This window comes from Nomascus leucogenys, chromosome 8 (assembly GCF_006542625.1).
Source record: "Nomascus leucogenys isolate Asia chromosome 8, Asia_NLE_v1, whole genome shotgun sequence".
Classification (NCBI taxonomy): domain Eukaryota; kingdom Metazoa; phylum Chordata; class Mammalia; order Primates; family Hylobatidae; genus Nomascus; species Nomascus leucogenys.
Window position 1 is genome coordinate 32,245,228 of NC_044388.1, and position 17,633 is coordinate 32,262,860.

The 17,633-nt window shown below is 43.8% G+C and overlaps 1 protein-coding gene across 3 annotated transcripts in view; it reads left to right on the top strand.

Annotated features, from left to right (window-relative positions):
* PTK2B (protein tyrosine kinase 2 beta) overlaps nucleotides 1-17,633 on the top strand; it is a 135,063-nt gene that overhangs the window by 85,161 nt on the left and 32,269 nt on the right. For all 3 annotated transcript variants that reach the window (XM_030817008.1, XM_030817006.1, XM_030817007.1), the window contains exons 3-5: nucleotides 9,450-9,628; nucleotides 10,212-10,299; nucleotides 11,850-11,929. In XM_030817008.1, the coding sequence (XP_030672868.1) occupies nucleotides 9,450-9,628; nucleotides 10,212-10,299; nucleotides 11,850-11,929 (347 nt within the window). The remainder of the gene's footprint in view (nucleotides 1-9,449; nucleotides 9,629-10,211; nucleotides 10,300-11,849; nucleotides 11,930-17,633) is intronic.

Sequence of the window (17,633 nt, forward strand, 5' to 3'; positions counted from 1 at the left end):
AGCAATCCTGGTGGAGGACAGTGGGGGACTCAGCTATCATGTTCTTTCCAAAAACCCAGCCACTAACATCAAACATGTTTAATAAGCTTATTAAGAAAAAAGCTAAAAAGATTAGGTATTTTATTAGAAATAGGTGAGCATGAGAAAATAGTGAGACAATAGAGATCACTGAAGAAAGTTATAAATGGATGAGCACTGACAAAAGAGAAGGAAAGTAAGCTGAGTAATTAATTCATTCAACCACCTTTTCCTTTTTGGAAGTAGATTATCCAGGGCACAGAGACAAGCCATCCGGTCCTGTTGCTTCTTTGTTTCTGACCTATAGGAAGAAAGGCCAGAGAATAGGGAGAGAGGCAAGGGTAGTTTGAAGTCTTTACACTATTTGATAAAGCAACTAAATCAGTGTTAGCCAAGCAGGAGGAAAAGCTATAGACATTTTAATGTTTGCAAGAAAGCATTCAAAGGCTCTTAATAACCAGGCTGTGAGCCATGGGCAGTCGGAGAGCCTGGAAGCCCTCCTATGGGAAGAAGCAAAGGTCTTCCTGTAGCAAAAAGGAGTCCTGGGCTTACCTAAATAGCAACTGATAAAATTAAGACAGTTTTTAAAAATCATGGCACATATGGCAATCTAGTGAGTAGATAATCATTATATACTGTCATTTTTTAAAAGTGATTTATTAATAGAGAAAGAAATATTGACTCAGTGGTAGCGGTCAAGGAGCTCTGGGTGGAGGGCTGATCTTGCTGCCCCCACTGTTTGCTTGCGAAGCTGTTTACGTATTAGAATGATAGAGAAGAGGATTCAGGCTGAGGAAGGCAGGGCTCATGCAAGAGCCAATGCAGGTGAGAGCATGTCAAATCTCAGCACTTACCTTTCTGTTACCCCAGTCTGGCCACCCCCCTGAATTCACACCATACCTTTCCACCTACCTATGAAATATAAGAAGCTCCTTGAGGCAAGGGCCTATGTGTGTGCACGAGAGCCCCTAGCTCTGTTTTGCATAGTGAGTATGTCATAGACAGTTGCTGATGGTTTGAATGAAGAAGCCATTCTGCAGCTTAACATGATGAGGCTGGAGGGCTGCAGAGAGGGGACTGTGGCTCAGGGAGCTTGTCATCCTATTGGAAGTACATGTCAAAGTTGGGTTCTCACCCTCGTTTGTATGACTCCAAAGTTAGAGCTCTATCTGTGTCACTCATGGTCAAAAACCTTGTTTCCCCCACCTTCTGTGTGCCTAAAGGATTGGCACAGTTTGCAAGGCAGTCCTGCCACAATGCACTTCTAGAGTTAGCTCAGACTTCACAGGCTGAGGGTGCATCCTCCACAAGACTCCCTCCCCTCACACCCCAATTGCAAGCTCCAGGATTCCCAGGCCATTCACACTTCTGACCAATTGGCTACAAGTTTGGGGGTTTCCGCTATCCCAGCAGGTTCAACAGTTTCCTAAAACAACTCACAGAATGCAGAAAAGTGCGATCCTTACAGTTTTATCATATAAATGAGAGCCAGCCAAATGAAGAAACATACAGGACAGGTCTGAGGGACCCCAAACAGGAAGATTTCATATCCTCAGAAGGCTTTGCCCTCCAGACACACCAACAAGATGTGCATCACCAACCAGGAAGTTCACCTGAGCTTTGGTGTCCAGGAATTTATTAGGCCTTATTATACAGGCATGGTTGATTGATTGGTTGGTTGATAGAATCATTGGCCACATAACTGGACTCAATCTCCAGCTCCCCTTCCCTCCCTGGAGGTCAGGCTGATACCATGTGGCTCAAAGCTTCAACTCTCTGATTGCCCAGTTGGTCTTTCCAGCATTGCAGCCCCCATCCTGAGGCTAGCAGATACCCACCATGAATTACCTCATTAATGTAGATTCAGATGTGGTCTGAGGAACCCACAGTGAAGGACAAAGGCGATCCTAACTCTTGGGAAATTCCGAGGGTTTAAACACCCTCTCTGCAGAACCAAGGACAAAAACTCATCAAATTCTTTATGATACATCATCAGTAACCAGCAGTGGTGACGTTGGTGGCTCCCCCAAGAACTTCAGGTTTGCCCCCCAGGAAAGAATGCACCACTGGTAAGCATCTGCCCAGCACCAGACCTCCCCAATAGTGCATCTCATACTTAGAAAGCTCCCAAGGTCTTCCTTACCTGAAGCTGAAATCTATCTTCCTATGAAGATATGTTGGGTGAAGAGTCTCTTAATGAATTTCAACCCCAAGGACCTCAAGTTAAACTTTCCTCCACCTTGTCTACAACAGAAATTGGTTGCTTCTTAGAAGGAAATCTGAAAAAAAATTTTTGTGCGAGCAGAGTCCTGGAGAGTTTCACCAACTAGAATCATTAGCTGGATTTAGTCTGACCCCTCTCAGAGACTATGGGTGGGGGAGAAGCTGCAAGGCCGTGTCTGGCCTGATGCAAATCTTATTCAACCCCTTGATATGGTGCCTTTACTTCTCATGTGGCTGGGAATCTCCCTCCCCAGAGTCTCTTCTTTTTATTTTGAAATTACTTCATACTTTTTAAAAGGTTGGAAAACAAAAAACAAAAAACAGGGCTAAGGACTCCCATATAGCTTTCTCCCACATCCTCAATGGTTTAAATTTATCATTTTCTGTATTACCAGCTCAGTCTCTTCATAAGCAGACATACATGCATACACATACACAAAAATGCCCATTATCATTATTCTTTTTTCTGAACTATTTGAGAGCAAGTTGCAGCATTGCTGCCCCATCACCAGAATGCTCCAGGGTTTATCTCCCCAAACAGGGACATTCTCCTACAGAAGATGTGCTGCATACATCTAAATCAGGAAGTCAGCGTTGCTATAACACTACGTTCCACACCATAGATGCGATCCAAATTTTACCAACTGTCCCAGCAGTGTCTGTTTTTCCTGTCTGATCCAGGAGCACACATTGCACTTAGCTGTCATATCCCTTTAGTCTCCTCCAATCTGGGAGAGTTCCTAAATCCAAAAGAGTACAGGCCTTTTGTTCTATAGGTCCCTGAGGAGGCTCCTCATCCTGGGTCTCATGACTAGATCAGGCCACAGACTCGTGGCAGGAAGATCTCAGCAACCTTGCTTCTCTCTTCTTGGTGCATCGAGGCAGGAAGCCCGCTGTGCTTACCTGTTCCACCACTGGGGATGTAAACCATGATGATCGGCTGTTTGTGTCTGCCAGGTTTTTTTGTGCATTTGATTAGTACATTCTGAGGCTGAATGCACTGAGACCATGTCAATATCCTATTCATCATCAAACCTCCACCCTCCAGCTTCATCACCCATTGATGAATCCTGCCTGAATCAACCAACACTGAGTTTGTTGCCAAATGGTGACTTTCTATTTCCATCCTTTCCTCTACATTTATTTCTTGGCGTTCTATATAAGGAAGAGTATTTTCTTCTTCCCCAATTATTTATCTGTCTTAGATTCTATTTTATTTGGCAGGATGTAACTCATTCCTATGATATATTTTAATACTTAAGTTATCTTAGATGTGGCCCATGTGAGTTCCTTCAGGCTAATCCTGATTTGTTGTTATGGGTCCCCAATGTTCTCTAAACACTTTGTTTTTATACGGCACAAAATAACATTCCAGGCGCACCTTGTACTTTTCCCCCTAGCCCTGAAATCAGTAATTTCTGCAAGGAGCTTTGGATTCTTTAAGTGGAGAAGGATATTTGAAAACTGCAACTTGGTGCTGGGGTGTGCAATCACTATGGGCTGTCACTGCTTCTTCTTCTTCTTCTTTTTTTTTTTGAGACAGTCTCACTCTGTCACTCAGGCTGGAGTTCAATGGCATGATCTCTGCTCACTGCAAGCTCCGCCTCCTGGGTTCACGCCATTCTCCTGCCTCAGCCTCCCAAGTAGCTGGGACTACAGGCATCCGCCACCACACCTGGCTAATTTTTTTGTATTTTTTAGTAGAGACGGGGTTTCACCGTGTTAGCCAGGATGATCTTGATCTCCTGACCTCATGATCCGCCTGCCTCAGCCTCCCAAAGTGTTGGGATTACAGGCGTGAGCCACCGCACCCGGCCGGGCTGTCACTGCTTGTAAGTCCTTTCCATAAATGAAGCTCAATTTCTCTCTCTCTCTCTCTCTCTCTCTCTCTCTCTCTCTGTGTGTGTGTGTGTGTGTGTGTATGTGTGTGTGTATCTCTTTCTATCTATAAAACCATGAGTCACACCTGTACTTCCAATTCCAATCCCTCACCTCCAAAGATTTCAAAAATGATGAGATAGGTTGGCTAGACTCTCTAGGCTCCCCATCTCCATAAGGGTTTCCCATTATCCTCAATACATTTACTTCTTTGCTCACTCCCCCTGTTTGGTTACTTTTTTGCTCACTCCTCCTGTTTGGTTACAACCTCCTAATCACTCCAACCATCTCTCTTGGCCCAACTCCTTTGACCCCTGACCCTGCCACCACCTCCAAAGGAAGGAAAAAGAGAAGAAGATAGAAAGGTAGAGAAGGAGAAAAATAGAATGAATTTTGCTTTGTTTTCCCAGTCTGGTTTACAGAGCACTAGTCTGTGTAGGAGATTGCTGTGTCAAAATAAGGCTAATATTTTGTTGTTTGGGGGCTATTTTTGTTTGTTTGTTTTTTAGTATTTACCTTGGGCCAAGCACCGTTCTATGGAGTTTTATCTAATTTAATCCTCATAAAAGCATTCCAAGTTGGTACTATTATTTTGTCCATATTCTAGATGAGAAAACCAAATCCAGAGAACTTTAGTGTGTACCCAAGCATATCCAGCTGGGTGGTGGTGGTGGGTAGATGGGGCACTGCTGCAGCCTGGCACCAGGGCTTGTGCTCCTGGCTATTGCTAGTCTGCATTTCAGTTATCCATGACTTAAAAGGTGTTCTCTGCTCCCCAACCCTCTCCCATTTGCAGAGAACACAGATTTGTTAATAAAATAGCACAAATATTTCAAAAATGATGGGATAGCTTGGCTAGACTAATCTTTCTCCAGATAACAATGATGAAATCTGGACAAAATATAAAAAGGGAACTCTCTGCAAGCACTGGTGAGTGCCAATAGCAAGCACAAACTAAAAGGAAACCTGCTCTTGAGAGCTAAACTGTGATGAATGAGATCTGCAAGTTTGTGGCTTTTTGCCTGAGAGAACTTTCCAGTCTGGAAGAGGGCTCCAGGGACAAAAATCTGCAGCCTTACTAGCTTAAAGTGTCAGAGGATCCAATATGGGATTGGCAGAGCAGCAAGAAGATTAGCAGAAAATCATGGACAGAGTAAGCCCCAAAATAAAACATTAATTTTTAAAAATAATTTATAGAAGCAAATTTCTAAAATTTATAAATTTGAAATTTATAAACTACTTAGAAATAAATTTAACAAAAGACCTGCACAATATATATGTTGAAAATGATAAAACATTACTAAAAGAAAATAAAGAAGACCTAAATAAATAGAGAGATATACCATGTTCATGTATTACAGGCATCAATGCTGTTAAGATGCCAGTTCTGGCCAGGTGCAGTGGTTCATGCCTGTAATCCCAACACTTTGCGAAGCCAAGGTGGGAGGATCACTGGAGGCCCAAGAGTTCAAGTCCAGCCTGGTCAACATAGCATGAGCCAAACTCTATAAAAATTTAAACATTAAAAAAAATGCCAGTTCTCTCCCATTAAGCTATAGATTTAACACAGTCCCACTCATAATGCAGCAGACTTTTTAAGAAGAAAGTGACCAGCTGATTCTAACATTTATGTGGACATGCAAAGACCTAGCCCAATAATCTGGGGGTTGGGGAACAGCAGAAGACTTAACCCTCTTTGACTTCAAGATCTCATGTAAAGCTACAGTAATGCAGACAGTGTGGTTGACATTGGTACAGTATAGACAAAGATCAATAGAAAAGAAATGAGAGTTCAGAAATAAAGCTAGATGGCCAAATGATTTTTGACAAAGAAAAGCAATTCATTTGGGAAGGGAAAGTCAACAACCAATGCTGAACAACCATAGATCTATATTTTTGAAAATGAATACCATATACAAAAATTAATTTACAATAGATCACAAAACTAAAAATTAAAACTATGAAGCTTATAAAAGAAAACATAGAATATCTTCATGACCTGGAGGCAGGCAAAGATTTCTTAGGATACAGAAAACGCTAACCATGAAAGAAAATTTTGACAAGTTAGACTCTGTCAGAAGACATTGATTAGGCAATGCAGAATAGGCACACTACAGACCTGGAGAAAATATTCATAAAATACATCATACAAAATACTTTTATCTAGAATGTATAAAAGTCTCCTACAACTCTCCTGCAAATGAAGACACAACAGAAAAAATGGGGAAAAGATTCAAACAACCACTTTACAAAGGAAGGTATATGAATGGCCTATAAACACATGAAAACATGTTCAGTATCATTAGTCATCAGAGAGGTGCAAATTACAAGCACAATGAGACACTACGCACCCACCGAGATGGCTAATATTAAAAAGACTGACAATGCCAAATGTTAGTGAAGATGTGGTGTAACAGAAGTCTCATGTCACAGCAGAAATATAAAATGGAATAATCCTGACAGTTGCTCATAAAGTCAGACATACATCTATCTTTGATCCAGTAATACCTCTTCTCAGCATTTATCCACAGGAAATCACAACATATATTCACAAAATACTTGTACATTAATGTTCATAGTAGTTCAATTCACAATAGCCAAAAATTAGAAATAGTCCAGGTGTTCGGAAGCAGAGGACCGAATCAACATATTGTGATTCACTTACAAAGTACAACATTACCGATCGATAAATAGGAATGAATTTCTGATATATGCAACAACATGATAGATCTCAGACATTATGCTGAGTGAAAAAAGACACAAAAAAAGTGTATGCTAAATGATTCCATTTATTTGAAGTTCTAGAACAGGCAAAACCAATTGAAAGTGGTGGGGGTAGGGTAAGGTTGTCTGGAGAGGCGGGAGGTAGTGGGCCATGAGGGTGGACTGAGAAGGGATATGGGGGAGTTTTCTGGGGATCTGGAAAGTTCTATACCTTAATTGGTATGTGGGTTACACAGTTGTATTCATGTGTCAAAATTGTATAGCTACAATTTATGCATTTTAATGTATATAAATTTTATATTTAAAGAAGAACTGTAAAAAAATAATAGTTGAGTCACAGTCGGGGAGTGGGTGGTGATATCGATGAAGCAAGAAGGCAGAAGGTTGGTAATTGTTGAGGCTGGGTGATGCGTGCATGGGGGTTTATTATACTCTTCTGTTTACTTTGTATATGTTTGAGATTTTTGATAATCAACAGCACAGGGGTTCTAGCCCTGAGGAAATTAGATATTAGCCAAGTAGGTTTCAGCTGGAGCAGGAGAGGACTGTAAGTTCAAAAGCACCAGTGGTGGGGGCTCCAGGAGGGACTTGGGAGTGATGTGGGGGCTCTGAGTAATGCATTATTCAGGATGACAGTGGACAGAGCAGGGCAGAAGCTCAGGGACAGGAGAAATGGGTAGAGAGGATGACAAAATGGTTGACTTCACGGGCTTGCACTCCTCCCCCAACCAGATGTCCCTCTCACTGTAGGAGTGCCACTGATCCCGGTCTTCATCCCCTCCAGGGACTCAATTCTGATTCCTGCATTGGTTAGTTACAACTGCTCACAAGTGCATTCTGTGCCTCGGTTTCCCCATCTGTCTCACAGAGCAGTCATCATCCTTTGTGACAGGCATTTTCTTTCCTAATGGGGAAGGGATTTTTCAGGCTGAGGGTCTTCTAGTTTCACAACTCCCTGGAGTCCAGAAGGGCTAGCAAGAGGCAGCTAGCCCGAGACAGATGGGTGCCCAGGCAAGCAAATAACTGGGCATTCCTTCAAACCAGGATTATCTAAATATTAGCATGACATTTTCCTAGTGGAGAGAGAAGGAAATTTATTTCCTTCTGAGAAAAATAATATGCCTCCTTCTTTTCATTCCAATTAAGGAACTGATTACAGTTGATTTACTAAATTAGAAACTGTCTTGGGAGGCATGTTAAGAAAATGTAAAATCTAAATAATCAAGTGCCCCTCCTCTTTTTGGTCTGACAGCAACCTATTATGCATTATTCAGTCTTTAGGCTGATGTAGGCTTGGTGGCATGCACATTGCAGACATATCCAACAGAGACAAGTTGGTGCCTTCGGGTTTTTAAATTTATATCCCAGAGGACTCTCTGCTGTGTCAAGAGTGAGCTCAATTCACCAACAATATGTAGAACTACATGAGAAACCTGAGTTAAAATGGTACCAAAGTCTGGGCTTAGTGGCTCACGCCTGTAATCCCAGCACTTTGGGAGGCCGAGGCAGGCAGATCACTTGAGGTCAGGAGTTTGAGACCAGCCTGGCCAACATGATAAAACCCCATCTCTACTAAAAATATAAAAATTATCCAGGCGTGGTGGTGCATACCTGTAGTCCCAGCTACTCAGGAGGATGAGGCAGGAGAATGGCTTGAACCTGGGAAGTGGAGGTTGCAGTGAGCCGAGATCGCATCACTATACTCCAGCCTGGGTGACAGAGCGAGACTCCATCTCAAGAAAAAAAAAAATGGCACCAAAGTGATTTCAGAACTAGGCAGGGCCTCACAGATGGACTTCCAGGCAGCTGCCCAGTTGGCCCACCTGTTAATCCATCTCTGGCTCTAGGCCAGGAAGCTATGGCATCAGTCTGGGAGACAGGCAATCTATTAACCACTGGTTAACAAGAAAGCAGGAACAAGAGGGCACCTGGTTTCTTGCCAGCACTCATTTCTTGTGTCCCTGCTCATGGGGTGATTGTGGCACTTAATCCTTCCAAGTGAATCTTGTCCTTATCTTGTCCAGCCCCACCACTCCATAAATCAGCTTGGCCTAGTAGAAATCCTCAGAGTCTAGTGTCCCAGGATTCCAAATCCCAGTTTAATTCCATGGGTTGTGGGACCTGTATTAGTTTCTCCATCAGCCACACGGGATGGTAACACCTGCTTCCCTGTGTTATGTGGATTCAATGAAATCATGTCTGCAAAGGGCCTAGCAGTGCCTGGTGCAGGAACTCAGCGATGCTGGCTAAATTGCAAACCACTCAGAAGGTCTGCTGTTCACATGGTGGATGTTCAGTAATTATTAATTGGTTAGATTGTAATGAGGTGCAGAAGCAAATTTTTGGTATTCTTTGCCTCTTTGCATTTTCTCCTTCACTTCTGCTCTTTCAGTTCCTCTATCTCTGCCTCATTTCACCCATTTGTCAATTTATCATATAAAACCCATTGTGTACAAATCTTTCCCTAAGTGCTAAAGAATCAGAGACAAATTGAACATGAAGACAGAATCCCACCCTAGAGAATCACACTTTTCGGGTCTGTGGGAGAATTATGGGAGCCCAAAGGTGGGCAGCCCTGAGTCATGCCTCTCTCTTCTCCTCTGCAGGAGATCATCACCTCCATCCTGCTGAGCGGGCGGATTGGGCCCAACATCCAGCTGGCTGAGTGCTATGGGCTGAGGCTGAAGCACATGAAGTCTGATGAGATCCACTGGCTGCACCCACAGATGACGGTGGGTGAGGTGCAGGACAAGTATGAGTGTCTGCACGTGGAAGCCGAGTGGAGGTAGGAGTGGATTCCTGGGCTCTGGAAGTCGGAAGGAGAAGAATTTAGGGTGGGGAGGCCCTGGGAGTTCCTCCCTTAGAGCACTCCCCTGCCCCAGAAACTTCTAGCAAACCTGAGTGGCATTCTAGGCTTAGTGTTCCTCCAGTATCAAATGCATGTATTTTCCAGGACCTAACCTGGGCTTCATAGACTATCCCCATCCCAGAGCAGACACCTAAAGATAACCCTAAATGGGATGCTGACAGTGCTAGGGGAAAAGAAAGACAGAAGGGTGGGGAGGATAGAAAGCCCAGGTCCAGGGCTAGCCTGTGAACCTAAGAGAAACAGCTGCCATGAGGGAGAAAGGTGGAGAGTCAGGGATAGCTCAGACCACCACCTGCCAGCCACCTCCCTGTTTATGGTCCCCTGCCCAACCACAGAGGAGGGAAAGAGAAAAACCAGCCGTGAATGAGTAGCCACGAGACCCATGGGCAGCCCTTCCCTTTGCACTGGGGAATGGGCTTGCTTCTGCCCTTGGGGTCCTACTCCTTTCTTCAGGCACCAGCTTCTCTGTGTCAACCAGGGCCTGAATGTCCTGTTGCAGGTATGACCTTCAAATCCGCTACTTGCCAGAAGACTTCATGGAGAGCCTGAAGGAGGACAGGACCACGCTGCTCTATTTTTACCAACAGGTAAAAAGTACTTTATCTTCTTGCCCCGAGGCTCCCATTGCACCTCAAATGCCAAGCATGAACCGTTCTCTCCTAGGGAGATAGAAAGACAAAGCCCAGATTCTGGAGGGCCCAGGCTAGGAAGCTTCTCTTGAAGAAGGTCCTTGGTCTATGGTCAGTGGCTCCAACCCTGCTTTTCTCTCAGTATTTAAGCACTGGCTAAACTGCCCCATGTGCTCCCAGCTCCTCTTGGACTTTTCTGGTGGCCCAGGAGACCTGGCTAGTGAAGCAGCAAGAGCAGGTCGAAGATGAATCCTGCAGTGCTTACTACGCAGCTCTGCGGACTGTTGTCCACTAATCTAGCTCTGCCATTCACTAACCTGATAGCCTGGAGGACCTCATTTACTTGCCTGAAGCTGTTTCCTCTGCTATAAAATTATTATGGGAATCATAAGAATAATACCTACTTTATAGGGTTGTTGTAGGGACCACATGATATCATTGGCTGCTAAATTGACTCTCCAAAGAAAAATTCCCTTACATGTAGCACTTACCTATTTATTTATTTATTTATTTATTTATTTATTTATTTATTTATTTCAATGGGTTTTTGGGGGGAATAGGTGGTGTTTACCTGAATAATTTCTTTAATGGTGATTTCTGAGATGTTGGTGCACCCATCAGCCACGCAGTGTACACTGTACCCAATGTGTAGTCTCTTATCCTTCACCTCTTCCCACTCTTTCCCCAGAGTCCCCAAAGTCATTCTTATGCCTTTGCATCATCATGGTTAGCTCCCACTTATGAGTGAGGACACACAATGTTGGTTTTCCATTCTGGAGTTAATTCACTTAGAATAATGGTCTCCAACTCCATCCAGGTTGCTGTAAATGCCATTATTTCATTCATTTTTATGGCACTTGCCAATTTCTATGGTGTAAATCCACCCCCCTCCTCAGCCTATTTCAAGCTACCAATAGTATACCTACTTGGCTTAAAAAACTTCTGAAAACTTAATAACCAGCTCTCAGCAGCTATTTTGAGCATCTCAAACTTCCTGGACAGAATGCGTATGGAGTGCCAAGCCCAGCACCAGGTGCAGAGCAAAGCGCAGCATCAGCAGGAGTGGCCATTGCTATTTTCTGTCTGGTCTTAGTTCCTTCCAAGATCTCCCTCCTGGTTTGCTAGAGACTGACCTAGACTTTTCTTGGCCTCTGAATGACATTTATCACTACTTACCAACAGGGCTTTGGATAAATTACTGACTCCTTGCAAAATTTCAGTTTCCTTCTATCCAAAATGGGGGGCAGGGGAGGGGAATCTGAACTTCCTGCCTGTGGAGCAAGGAGAGAATGCCTGTAAAAGCACTTCAAAAACCTCACAGGCTCAGCCTGTGAAGGCACAAGCATCCCTTCCCCTCGTGCTCTCCATCCCTGCTCCATGCTTGCTTGTGGTGGGGTGGGTGGCTGTCACTCAGGGAGGCAGAATAAGGCCCTTCATCTTCTGAGGCCTCTGTGCAGGGAGTGGGAGGTGAGGGTGCAAGTCTGATGCTTGACCTTTCTCCCCACCAGCTCCGGAACGACTACATGCAGCGCTATGCCAGCAAGGTCAGCGAGGGCATGGCCCTGCAGCTGGGCTGCCTGGAGCTCAGGTATGTGGCCTTGAGGGCTCTGCTGGGAGGGTGCTGTGCTGAGCTCTGGGCCGGCCCGGCCTTTCCCCATGTCCAAGATGGGAAGCAGGAATGAGTGTGCGGGAGCCAGGAAGGGGAGAGGTGGTGACCGGCAGCAGGTGAGGCTCTGAGGGGCTGGGTGTTGGGTCCTCAGGATGGCAGGGGTAGGGGGGCCAGCCTCCTCCCTAGTCTCACTCTCCTGGCTCCCATTGCTGCCACTGCTCTTGCCTGCAGGCTGCTGGCTTCTTCCATCTGTCAACCACCTTTGCTGCTGTTCAAGCGATTCAGCAGATGTTTCTTGAGCACCAGACTAGGATCTGGGGGACATTCAAGCCTAGAGATGTCTATCTGTGTTGCCCATTGCTGTATCCCCATCTCCAGTAGGCACTTGACCAATATGTGTGGAATTAGTACATCATCCAGAGAGGCCCTCACACTTCCATGTTGGGGAGGTGACAGATGTGTATACAATTAATCATAATACGAGGCAGAATGAGGATGGCACCAGCTTCCATGTAGGAGCCATTCATCCTGCCCGAGAGCATCAGCAAGAGGGTATCTGAATTGCTATTGGAAGGAGGAGAAAAATTTCAATCAGCAGAGAACAGGGGTCGGGGGAGATACACTCCAGGCCCAGGGATCAGTGGAAGGAAAAGCATAGACTGGAAAATCGTGAGCTTGGAGGGATAAGTTGGGGCTGATGGTGGAAGACACCATCGGGACAATGGCAGTCCAGTGATATCATTAGAATGACATTGTTAGAATGACATAATTAGAATGACAGTCTAAAAAAATAGGCCTTATTCTTGGCTGCCAGGGGGTCATTGCCATTCAGGACTGAGGAGGGTGATATGGCTGACCTGTGCTCTAGCCCTGTCTTGAGCAGGGCAGCACCATTGAGTTTCACCATCCCCTGCCTTTTCACCCTCTCCTTCCCTTCTCTCTACCCCTTCTCTATCTTAGAGCAGTGGTTTTAACATCTGCTTGCAAATCATATTCACCTGGGAGCTTAATAAACTGGAGACGTCCTGGCCCTACCCTTGGGAGATTTGATTTGGCAGGCCTGGGTGGGTCCTTATCCTAGGCATTTTTGACCAGCCCCCCAGGTGACTTGAATGCCATTAGATATATGGGTTGATGGGAGGACTTTCAGGATGACTGCCAGGGAAATCGTTGGCCAAGGATTACTTCCTGTTTTCTGGAACTGCATTTCCGGAGCCTTATCTGTGACCTCATGGTTAATAGAGAGTAGAACTCTGCTGCGGCTTCTACGGAGCAGGCTGGGGGGCACTGGGGAATTCTGGCCCCATCGTGATTCTCAGTCAGAGAGAATGCTGAGGAGTCCTCCGGTGGGGGCAGTGGGGTGGGAAAGGGAGAGTCCCACTTTGATTTCAGCATCTGAGGCTGTTGGTATTAGCGACAGAATAGGTCAAGGGCAGCTTCGAGGGCTGCACATTTCATGACTTTGTCTCAAGAAGCAAGGGAGCATTCGAGTCTTCTGTACAGAGGAGGCCTGTGGTCCCTGCAGCTGCTTAGAAGGCAGCCCAGCTCACTGCCATTAGTAATAATTATGATAGCTCAGTGCTGGCAGACCAGGGCAGTCTGCAAAGTTTATTTTATTATCTGTGCCTTTTATCCCTTCTCAGACTGCTCGGCTCCTATGACTTGCATTACATCCTGTACCATCTCATCTTCCCCTCTAAAATTAGACAAGTCAAAAAAGCTTATCTTTACCTTTTTATTTATGGATCTCATACCTGGGATGCTAGCATCACTTTGAGACACCTATCACTTGTCACCTGTCAAGCAGTCATCACTTAGTTGTAAAACAGCACCACAAAGACCCATTAACATTCTATTTTATTTTATTATATCCTCCAGTCAACCCCAAACTATTACTGGTCGTAGCCTAAGCTCCAGGCACTGCACTAATGTATTGGAGGACAGGGCGAGGCATCCGACATGACTCATGTAGGTAGTATTGTCAAGAGTGTGACTGCTGATATCTGCTATAACCAATGCAGGATGATTCTAAAATCCACACTTGTTTTGTGCAAGAGACATATTGTTTCACATCTCCTGAGTGTGAGGAACAGAGTCAGAGAGATGTTCCTATGCTTACTGGGTGGCCGTTGAAATGCCGGATGTATGATATCAGGGAGAGGATATGGAAAACACCTGTTTTGTAAACAGAATAGAAGATTTGCAGGTCTAATAATTTTTAAAGTTGAATGCAGTTATTTGTTATGATGAGCCATTTTAAAGTCAAGTTACAACTATTTCTCACCCAGAGAGAACTGGACACACTTCTGAAAATCAGGCCATAAGGCAGAATTTTCTAGGGCTGTGGCTCTTGCCTAAAAATGTCCCAGAGTGTGGGGCTACCTACAAATCATGGGCAATAATCCCTTGTCCTATTAACATCATTGATTAGGTCACCTGCCTTTAGATATACAGCATCTCCAGGAAAAAAAATTGTGTTATTTCCTAGCTCAAAAAAGAGGTATGATGTATGCCTAAGATATGAGATTAGTGAAATGAATCCTCCATGGAGTCATGTGTTTCCTGTGTTACTCTGGGCAAGTCGATTACCCTCTCTCTGCCCGGCTTCTTTCATCTATAAAATAGGAATGATAACAGTAACATTATAGTAATGTTGTGTTACTATAAAACATGTTATGTTACTATATAACATTTGTTATACTATATAACATATATGTGTTACTATATAACATATATGCTACTATATAACATATGCTACTATATAACATATATACTACTATATAATATGTATGTTGTTACTATTGTATAGTATTGCATAGTATACTATTATACAGTATTATATGGTATTGCATACTATACAATAGTAACATAACAAACCTTGCAGGGTTGTTACAAAGAATAAATGAGTTAATATATTTAAGGTACTTAGAGCAATGACAGGGACCAAAGTATTCAATAATTATTTATTATATTTTACTTACTTTTTTCTCTTTACCCTTCTTTTGTTTATTTATTTTGAATAGACTTTATTTTTTAGAGAAGTTTTAGGTTCTCAGCAAAATTGAACAGAAGGTACAGAGTTTCTATATACCCCCTTCCCCACACATACACAGCCTCCCCCACTATCAACATTCTCCACCAGAATTCCCCACCAAAGTGGTGCATTTGTTACAATTGATGAGCCTACACTGACACATCATTATTACCTAAAACCTGTAGTTTACATTAGGGTTCACTCTTGTATGTTCTGTGGGTTTGGCTAAATGAATAATGACCTATATCTACCATTATAGTATTACAGAGTAGTTTCACTGCCCTAAAATTTGTCCATACTCCACCTATCCATCCGTCCTTCCCTCTAACCCTGGCAACCATTGATCATTTTATTGTTGCCATAGTTTTGCCTTTTCCAGAATCTCATATAGTTGGAATGATAGCTAGTTAATTTTATTCATTTATTGGAGGTGCTTTATAAATGCCAAATGTTTGATCTAAATAATGCCTATAAATGAAAGTTTGAAATTCATGGCCTCTATGCTAGAAATCAGTACCTGCCCAGTTTGAGGAACCAAATAACCTCCCCCTTGATCTGAGACACCTAGGACCATTGTCCACCCTCAGCAGAGCCCTGAAACAACAGCAACAACAACAACAACAAAACAGAATGAATGTGTAACCCCAGATTAGTTAAGTAACTGATAATAAATAAAGATTGGAGAAACAACACACAGCTTGCTTTGCTTCAAAAGGCATCTTGGTTTGTAGTTAATTTCTATTGATGTTTAGAAGAAAAAAGTAACCAACTGGATTATGTTAGTTGTTTCCTTATTTTCTGCTGTCCTTACCTGGGTATCAGTCATAGGCCTGGGTATAGACTCCACCGCTGTCCACCTGGTGTTAGCTACTCAAAATTGCTGGCTTGAGCTGGAAGGACCAATCAGGCACTAGAGGGCACTCCAGGTAGGCACAGCCTCACTCAGTGATGGCGGTCTGGGCATATCTGGGAGACCTGGGTGCCCCTGGAGAGCAGCTGAGATTGGACTCAACACAGAAAATTGGGAAGCTACCTTGCTGGGGAGAGCAGCATCTCCCTTGAGTGATGGTTACTAGTTCTCCCAGACATTCCAAGATGTTCAGTTGCTCCAAATGTTAGAAACACCCAGATTGTGGCACATCTGAATGATTGGACAGTCTTGTCAATGGTGACTATGTAAATGATCTTCGATGCCTGAGAGAAGGGCCATTTGGGACACAGGGAGTGGGCTAAGCAAGCTGGATTCAGGAGATTGGGGTGACCTTGATGTGCTAGCTGAGCTTCCTTTACCCTAACAAAACATTTTTCCATTCACTACCACCTTGATCACGCTAAAATGCTCTTATTTTTTTATGTGACTTAATTGTTCAGTGTTAATTTCAAAATGTGTTTACCCTTTCATTTAGCTAACCCTGTTTTAAAAAATTTAATATTTATATATCCCAGTCTTCCAAATTCTTTCTTCACAAGTCTCAAAGTTCATTTATTCATTCAACAACAGATCGTAAGCCTGGAGTGGCTTTAGGAGACCACTCTCCTTCGTGGCTGGGAAGCAGATCTCACCCCGTGGGTGGGTGATGCATCCCTCCTGCTTGGCACAGTCTTTTCATTTCCCTTTTCAGCGTAGTAAACTCTTCTATCTTCTGGCACCTTTAGAAAACGTACTGAGCCCGTGTTACCTGCTTGTCCTCTACATACATAGGAAACCTCAGCGTGAGCCTATGAGGTGTCAATTACAAGCAGTGTGACCATCTGCTCTTCCCATCAAGCCAGCCTAAGGGTCTCTTCATCTTAAAGCCTTTTCTGCCCCATCCTGACCCCCTCCAGCCTCCTTTGCAAAACCACCGTACTTGCACACAGCTCTGTGAGGCAATGACATGCACCAGATTGTGAAAATCTGTCAAATCCTTGGAGTCAGAATGGGTGCTGCCTTTGCCTGGCGCATAAGAGCTCAATACACAGTTGAATAAATGGATAACTGAAAGAACTGAAATCTTCTTCCTCAGTGGACCTTTGCCAACATTTATTCTGTTAGAATTAAATAGTTGTGTACAGCAAGCCAATGTGTTCAGTTACCTACGAGTATATTTTATGGCTCACTCAACCCAGGGGAACTGTAGATGACCAAGCTGCCTATAATCACCCTGAGGTTTCTTATTAATGTGGAGGTTGAGCAGGTAACACTGGCTTGAAATGTTTTCTGAAGCTGCCATGGTCAATCGTATGGAATTTGGGGATCTTAACTGCAGGCACTGTTCAGGTGGGAGGAGGAAGAGAAGGAGGAGCTTCCATCCAGGGGAGAATCCTGGGTAGCTTCTCATGTCCTATACCTCAGAGGCCCCCAACCTTTTGGGCACCAGGGACCAGTTTCGTGGAAGACAGTTTTTCCATGGACCCTGGTTGGGGTGGGGGATGGTTTCAGGATGATTCACGCACATTACATTTATTGTGTACTTTATTTCTATTATTATTACATTGTAATATATAAAAAATATACAACTCACCATAATGTAGAATCAGTGGGAGCCCTAAGCTTGTTTTCCTGCAACTAGACAGTCCGTCTGGATGTGATAGGAGACAGTGACTGATCATCAAGCATTAGATTCTCATAAGGAGCGTGAAACCTAGATCCCTCGCATACATGGTTCA